Source organism: Helobdella robusta, assembly GCF_000326865.2.
Source record: "Helobdella robusta unplaced genomic scaffold HELROscaffold_13, whole genome shotgun sequence".
Lineage (NCBI taxonomy): Eukaryota > Metazoa > Annelida > Clitellata > Rhynchobdellida > Glossiphoniidae > Helobdella > Helobdella robusta.
Window position 1 is genome coordinate 2,743,545 of NW_008703718.1, and position 8,168 is coordinate 2,751,712.

The following is an 8,168-nucleotide window of genomic DNA, read 5'->3' on the forward strand; positions in this document are numbered from 1 at the left end:
AGGGGGGGGGGGTAATTATTATTTTTTTGTGTAGATACCTTATTTATCTATGGAGACCAAAATATTCTGTGGGACCCAAGACCTATATATTTTTAACTTTTAGTACCATTCTGATTGTAAAAAAAAATGTTGTGATCTTTTTATGGCTTCATCGCTCAATTTTTTAAAAGTGTCTTCATCCTAAGTTGTGATTTTGACGCAAAATTTGGTAACAATAAAAATAAAAATGTAAAAAATTACGTAAAGTATTGAAGGGCCATAGGCCATAGGGGGGGAGAGTAAGATGAACTTACTACCTTGCCTGTGCTTGGCGTAACAGATGCCTTCAATTGTCTCCATCGGGACAGGCCCCACCCACATGTTGTCCACGCAGGTCACGTGGTACACCTGGTCACTCTGCCCTGGACAGGTGATGGTGCCGTTGTTGTCCTGTCTGATCCACAGTAGGCCCTGGAGAGATGAAGGGTCTGCACACCCAACTGGGAGGGTGATGACGACGACGACGATGATTGTTGCAATGTGATGATGATTGAAATGTGATGTTGATGGTGGCCATGCTGATGATGATTGTAATGTGTTGTTGTTGGTGTAGGTGATGAGGATTGTAATGTGATGTTGGTGGTGATTAAACACACTTTCTATACATTTTTACAAACACACATAAATATTACAAAAATTGTAACACATGTATATGAAAATAAACACACACGTGTGCGTGTGTGTGTATTGAAAAATTTCAAAAACCGACAAATGTAGATGAGTTAAATATCAAAGTCATCAGCAGACAATAATTAACTAATGACCAACAACAAAAAAAAAACAACAATAGAAAAAAAAACGAAAATAGAAAACAATTTAGCAACAAACAAAACAAAGAACACAAAACAGCAACAAAGAACTAATATCGCGCATGTCCAGCGTACAACGAGCAAATAACGGTACTCAAATGAACTAACGAGAAAGATTTATGATGACAATTCTGTGGCCATTAGACTGACCATTAAAAAAAAGAAAACAGAAGATATCGGCAGAGACGAAGTGACGTATATATTTATTAAGTTCTTTCTCCTACTAGTACATACTTACTGTCTTCCTGGCTTTTGCCATGTAGTAGTAGTGGTGGCAATGATAATAATATTAATAATAATGATGATGATGATATAATGATGATGATGACGATGATGATGATTGATGATAGTAGTGGTGGTGGTGGCGGTGGTGATGAGGGTGATGATGATGATGATGGTGATGGTGATGACAATCATGATAAAAAAAGAAAGAAAGAAAGTGAAAAAATGATGAAGAAAAAGAGAGAGAAAGAGAGAGAGAGAAAGAGAGAAAAAGAGAGAGAGGGAGAGACAAGCAACAGAAGTGTTAAATGGAATATGAAATAATGATTCAGATGATAATGATGATGATGATGATAACAATCGTTAATAATGAAGAAAGAGAGAGAAAAAAAGAGAGAGAGAAAAAGTGAGAGTGTAATGGAAAGAGACAAGCGAAGGAATTGTCAAATGAGAAGTGCCATGAGATAAGAACATAGGAAATCCCAATAAATGCTCTCTGTTAAATGAGAGGAGATATCGATGCACTAAGCAGATCGTCCTCATCAATTACATCAACGAAATCAACAACAGCAGTAACAACAACAACAACAACGTCAGAAACAATAATATCAACAAAAAACGACGTCAACTTCAACAACAACGTCAACAAAAAAAACAACTACAACAACATCAACATAATAAAAAGCTATAACAACATCAACAACAACAACAAAATATGTCATCAAAAGTAGCAGCTGCAACTGCAATTACGACGACGATGACGACAACAACAACAACAACAACAACAACAACAACGCAAAACACTAAATCAAAAACTTTGAAAAAGCTAATAGCTAAAAAAAGTGATGTAACAACATATACAGCAAAAAAACATCGGACCGTAATAACTGTTCCAAAAAAAATCACGACATCAACCATAGTAACATTGCATCAACATAACAACATTAACAACAACAACAACATTATAACAATAACATCAACAATGACGTCATTATTAACAACGATGGCATAACAAAGACATCAGCAAACACATTAAGATCAAGAGAGGAAACAACATGAACGGCAAACTGCCAATACACTTTCAGTATTCCCTACAGTAACAATTGCTTTCAACAGAAGAAACAACGAAATAACAAATAGTCACTACTCCCACCACAAACAAAAATATAACAACAACAACAACAGCAGCAGCAACAACTAACAACCGCAACACATCACACCACCACAACAACCGCAACAACCACACCACACCACAACAACCGCAACAGCCACACCACCACCACAACAACAGCCACAATAAAACAAAAGATTGTCCATGTTTATGTCGCAACATATGAGCGCTTGTAAGCCGACCGTTGTTGGCGATTGTTTACTGCCCATTCAGTCACGTGCTATGGTCAGTGGTTGCTGGTAGCCAGTGAGAATTTTTGGTCTTTCGCTGTTATTACTTCCATAGCCTAATTTATTTTCATTTGTTCTTTCGCTTGCACGTACATTCGCTGGCTTTGTTAGCTGGCACTATCATTTAAAAAAACTAGTAAAAAACAAATTCGGGAGATTAATTCAATGTTCTCTTTTATGTATATACAACGTACCAAATTTTGGTATCTTTTTGGTAATTTTTTGATATTTTTTTTAATATTTTTCGGTATCCTTGTTTTATAAAATTTATTCTTGTCATTTTAACATTAAATCTGAATTTAATTTTTTGAAGAGTAATATGAAAGAAAAGAGTGATATGAAAGAAATGTATACATAACAAAAAATTAACAAAGTGCTTTCATCTTTCATCATACATGCGCGCACACACACACACACGCACACACACACACACACACGCACGCACACACACACGCACGCACACACACACACACACACACACACACTTGAAAAAATAAAATGCCTACGAAAGTATTCAGCGAGGAAAGTTTATAGTCTTAAAAATCATTTAAACGAACCGCAGACGTCAATAACTCGTGGCACAATTTCGCTTCTTTTCTTTCTCTCAAACTTTCTCATTTATTTTATTTTTAATTTTTATTTATGGTGTTTAGTTTAATTTTAATTAATGCGATTTATTTGTTTTTTTTTTATTCAAGTGTTCATTACTCTAATCTTTATTGAAGAAGCCTCTCGTCAAGTTTGCTTGAGTGGGGTCTATAAATCCCGAGAAGTTGAAATTCTTTTATAGGGCCGTTCATGTTTTTCATTTCGTTTATATTATTTTGCTAACTTATGTTACAGGCACTATTTTTAAATGAATGAATGAATGAATGAACGAACGAAGGAACGAATGAATGAATGAACGAACGGATGAATGAACGATCGAACGAACGAACGAACGAACGAACGAATGAATGAATGAATGAATGAATGAATGAATGAATGAATGAATAAATGAATGAATGTATAACAATGCGTTTTGAAAATAATAAAACGTGAATAAATTAAAAATAATTAAACGATGCATTGACGAGCTGAATCAGCAAGAATAATTTTGTATGGATGCCTATTAAAATAAATCTTTGACTGAAAAAATTGACAATTTGTTCGAAATTGAAATCAAAATATACCAAATTAACAATAAAAATCAAATTTTAAAACTTATTTAATTTTTATCCATGCAACAGTAGGAAGATGTGTATGATAGCAAACAATTATTTAATAACTTTGCCGTGCAATATTCACTATGATCTTTATTTACCATTAACACTAACACATCGCAATATTTAGAAACGATATAATCAATTTTTTATGACAATTTACGTTTAACTCAACTTAAAATATTTTCATCCCATTTTTACGCAATTGCCGGCGTACGCAAGTTCAACGCGATTCAGAATAATAACATTCACAAACGAACATTAGCATTAGAATGAATATCAGCTCTTCTCTGCGATAACGTGTAACAATGCTAGCAGGATATTTTATTTGTCGTGCTACGGTTCAGTTCAAACTCTGTAGCATCGTAGAAACGAATGCAAGCGGTCTAATTGCGATTGAACATGTAGTGAGAAAGATAAAGTGGTCATCGCTGGTCAGCCTGTTATCACGTCTGTCCGAGGATTACAAGCAATTTAAATACATTAATATTAATGAGCGTATGTTTGCTCGCATTTAATGAAAGCCATCCGCTGGTTAAGAAATCAATTCGTATTTGGCAATCTCAACTAATGATGTGGAAAATGATAATCACACAAAATGTTAATTCATTAACATTTTGATACAAATCTTTTATTATATGCTTCAATCTCGCAGTCGTTAGGTGCATACGGAATGAAATAATTGAATGTTGAAGAACTTGCACTGAAATGTGGCAGCGATGAACTGCTGGAGACTTCCCAACAACAAACAAACATGAATGCATGGCTTCAGGACGCTTTCAAATATTTTTATGAATTACTCAAGATCTCAAAACAAATTTAAAATATTAAGAAAAAAGTAAATCAAACGTCTTGTCTTCAGCAGACACTGCATGTTCAAACAACAGCAACAAAACTAAAAAACAAAACTGAACAAATAAAAGAGCCATTAGAACGTTACAACGCCGTAAAAACACCAACAACAATTGAACATCGGCGAAGGGAACAACAACTGTCAGTGACCGCAGCTAAACAAACAACCGGTCAACCAACCAAACAAGAAACACCAGACTGAAACTAACACTGAATGCGAATGATGAACATGGCGACATTTCGTTTGGGCAGTTTGATCTCCAGTCTTTCGCTATCACTCACCAACACGTTGTGCTCATTGGCAGACAACAACATTGAGGATGACGATGAAGACGACGACGACGAGGAGGTTGAATGTGATCTTGATAACAATCCTGAAAATGACCAGATGTCTCCGGAGCAGATGGGCACATTTTGACCGCTGGGTTTCTCAATGAAGTACGCGATGATTTCACACTCGGTCGAGGAGAGGTTGCGAGCCTTCCAACTGTAATCAATGATGCTCACCTTCATTCGCTCACCTGGCCTCCTTACTACAATCCAGGGATTGCCATCGACGCCACAGTTGCTCGAGTTCAGAATAAAATTTGACAGGAGGATCTCGTTTGAAGATGTAGGGACGATTGTGGCTGCTGCTGCTGTTGCTGCTGCTGTGGTCGTGCTGTTCTTTGTTGACGGTGGAATTGGATGTCGGTGTTGGTTGTTGTTTTTGTTGTTGTTGTTTTTTGTGGTTGTTGCTGTTGTCGGTGATTTGGCCATAGACGAGTTGATGTAGCAGTTGTTTGGACCACTTGGTAGGTAAACTAAAAAAATCAATAGATTCGTTTAACAATAAATTTAATATATTTTTGAAAAATTACTTGATTAATTCAAAAACTCTTTTTAATTAAGATTTAAATACTGAATCTTATTTTGTTGAAAAAAGACACACAGACGAAACAAACAACAGCCGACGATCCTCAATCACACCTCATTAATACGCATCGTAAGTTGTTTTGTAATAATCGCAACAACTGTAATATATAGTTATTACCAATTAACTAATCCATTAATCTGTCTATAATCTGTTATTAGTATATTATTAATCCGTCTACAGAGTTAAACAGACAAACAAAAATAAAGAGAAAAATGAGAAAGATATAAAAAAAATAGAGGAAGAGAGAGAGAGAGAAAGAGAAAAAGAAAGAGAGATAAAAATGCAGAGTAAGGAAGGCAGGCAGACGGGCAGGCAGAGAGAGGCAAGCACTCTCCCACCTCTATTGAATCATCTCATTTGTATGGGTCTCTATTTGATTACTCTTGCACGCAGTCAATTCCAAGCGAAACAAACTCAATTAGCAGCAGAACTGAACGTGAATGACGACTATGGATACGCGCCATTGAACAACACTAACCTACAAATGCATTATCATTTCATGTTCACTCTATGTTCACTCAAGTGTTCACTCGTTCGTTCGTTTATTGCTTCGTTTATTGGCTTGATTGTTTATTTTCTTATTTTTATCTCTTTTTTTATTGTTAAATTATTTCTTTTGTTTTCAGAAAACTTTTGTTTCGCGTTTCTCGGGTGATCGGTTTAAAGTTAAATAATTGTGTCTCTCTATTTTTTCATTCAATATTAATGCTTGTTAGTCTATATGGAAACGTATCTTCCATTCATGTCATGTCATATATTGTATACTAATTTTTTGAGCGTCTGTTTTCATGTTCATTGCCATTATAAATTTGTTAATGTGCGTTTGTTATTTAAAGTTCCATGTTTAAATACAGGTGTGTACAAATTAGAAGTTAGATTAAGCGGATGATTTATATGCATAATGAATCGATGTATACAATTATATATATGCATATATTTGTATGCATGTTTGTTTGTTGCCTGTTTATTTAATAGTCAATAAATTGTGCCTTGCCTGGCTCTTATAATTCTGCTGTGTTCTTTTTGAATGCACCAATTGTGTTTTCGCTCCTTGGAGGTCTAAATTTATTCTCAACATTTATACGTTGACGTTGTTGATGCTCTTTAATGTTAGTGTTTGCCTGATGTAATTTGTGGTTGATGCCATTTTGTTTATGTCGTTGATGCGGTTTAAAGTTGTTTTGTATTAATGATGTCATTGTCTGTTGTTGTCGGTCTTTGTTTTAATGTTTTTGAAATTAATAATTTATTTGTTGTTTTTATTTGTTGATGGTGTTAAAAACTTTCGTAATAGTGTAGGATTTTTTAATAAAATGATTGTTCACTGATGTCTGGTTGGCTGGTCTGCAGCGTTATAATATGACGACCTTGCTGACTTCTTTTGCAATTTTGTAATGTGAGCATTTCATTCGATGCCTCAATTAGCTGATTGCTTACCAAATTTTTACGACGAGCATTATAACTTTTTCAATTGTATAACTTTTTTTTATTTTCGTGTAACTTTTTGTAAGAAATATATCTGTCTGGTTCCTGTGTTTTTTTTGAGGAGTTACAAACTGGAGAGCACTTATATGCAAGCACACGCCTGCTTGCAGAAGGCGAGCAGCGTCACAAACATTTAGACACGCATTCATTTATTTCTTTATGCAGCCATAAATTTCTTTTATATTTCTATTTTCCAGCGCGGAGGCAATCCTCTTAAGAAACGCGCACACACACACGCATGCACACACGCACAGGCACATGCACGCACGCACACAGACGCGTATGCACACACACGTAGGCTTAAAAACACACATGCACACACACATAAAAAAGATAAAAAACACACAGAGAAAGAAAATTGTTTACATTATACAGTACATAAATATTAATTCAACAGATGCAAACATTGAAATCCATCCATCTTAAAAATACAAAACAAAAAACAAAAAAAAACAAACTTAAATATAAAACGCAAATACATAAATTATACAAACTTGCAGAAACTTATTTAAAACATACAAACACGCATACAGACACATACAAACACAAACAAACAAAGCCCTAACCAGGCGTCGCATGAAATATTATATATACATTGTTTGCATGGAGCACTCTACTGCGTTACTATTCATCTTTAGATGCTGGAGTAGGCACAGTTGAAAAAAATGTAATTGTATGTATGTGTGTATGTATGTTTGTTTGCATGTGTATGTATGTATGTGCGTGTATGTTTGTTTATGTTTGTGTTGGTGTGTTTTTTGTATGTATGCATGCATGCGTGCATGTATGTGTGTGTTTGATGTTTGTTTATGAACGTGCGTGCTTAAATGTGTGTGTGTGTGTGCGTGTGCGCGTGTGTGTACGTGAGTCGTGTCATATTCCCAATTGTTTGAAGGTTATGTTTTATTAAATATTTGTATATTTGTTCACATACACAGACATAAACAGACATACAGAAACACACAAAGACATACATAGATATACAGAGACATACAAAGAAATAAAGAGACATACAGAAACATACAAAAACATACAGAGACATACAAAAATATACAGAGACATACAGAAACATACACATACATGCAGAAACACACACAGACTTGCACAGACTTACAAAGCCATACACAGACATGCAAACATACAGACTCATACATACATCACACATGCATTTGAAGTAATATTAATATATATATATATATATATATATATATATCCCATCAATTTGCATGTTTGTGTATGGCT

At 34.8% G+C, this 8,168-nt stretch overlaps 3 protein-coding genes across 3 annotated transcripts in view; 1 reads left to right on the forward strand and 2 right to left on the reverse strand.

The window, feature by feature from the left end:
• The window catches only part of HELRODRAFT_168428 (hypothetical protein), a gene marked incomplete at both ends in the record, with an annotated part of 3,617 nt that extends 528 nt beyond the window's left edge, over positions 1 to 3,089 (reverse strand). Inside the window, 3 exons of the mRNA XM_009014289.1 lie at positions 294 to 479; positions 2,459 to 2,527; positions 3,029 to 3,089. Of these exons, the coding sequence (XP_009012537.1) occupies positions 294 to 479; positions 2,459 to 2,527; positions 3,029 to 3,089 (316 nt within the window). The remainder of the gene's footprint in view (positions 1 to 293; positions 480 to 2,458; positions 2,528 to 3,028) is intronic.
• A 1,640-nt stretch (positions 3,090 to 4,729) lies between these two features.
• Positions 4,730 to 5,284, reverse strand: HELRODRAFT_168429 (hypothetical protein; the record flags this gene model as incomplete). The annotated part of the gene is made up of 1 exon (XM_009014290.1): positions 4,730 to 5,284. The coding sequence occupies one exon, from the start codon at positions 5,282 to 5,284 to the stop codon at positions 4,730 to 4,732; it is 555 nt and encodes a 184-aa protein (XP_009012538.1).
• Positions 5,285 to 5,721: 437 nt separating this feature from the next.
• HELRODRAFT_168430 (hypothetical protein) overlaps positions 5,722 to 8,168 on the forward strand; it is a gene marked incomplete at both ends in the record, with an annotated part of 7,361 nt that continues 4,914 nt past the window's right edge. Inside the window, one exon of the mRNA XM_009014291.1 lies at positions 5,722 to 5,963. Coding sequence (XP_009012539.1) covers positions 5,722 to 5,963 — 242 coding nt within the window. The remainder of the gene's footprint in view (positions 5,964 to 8,168) is intronic.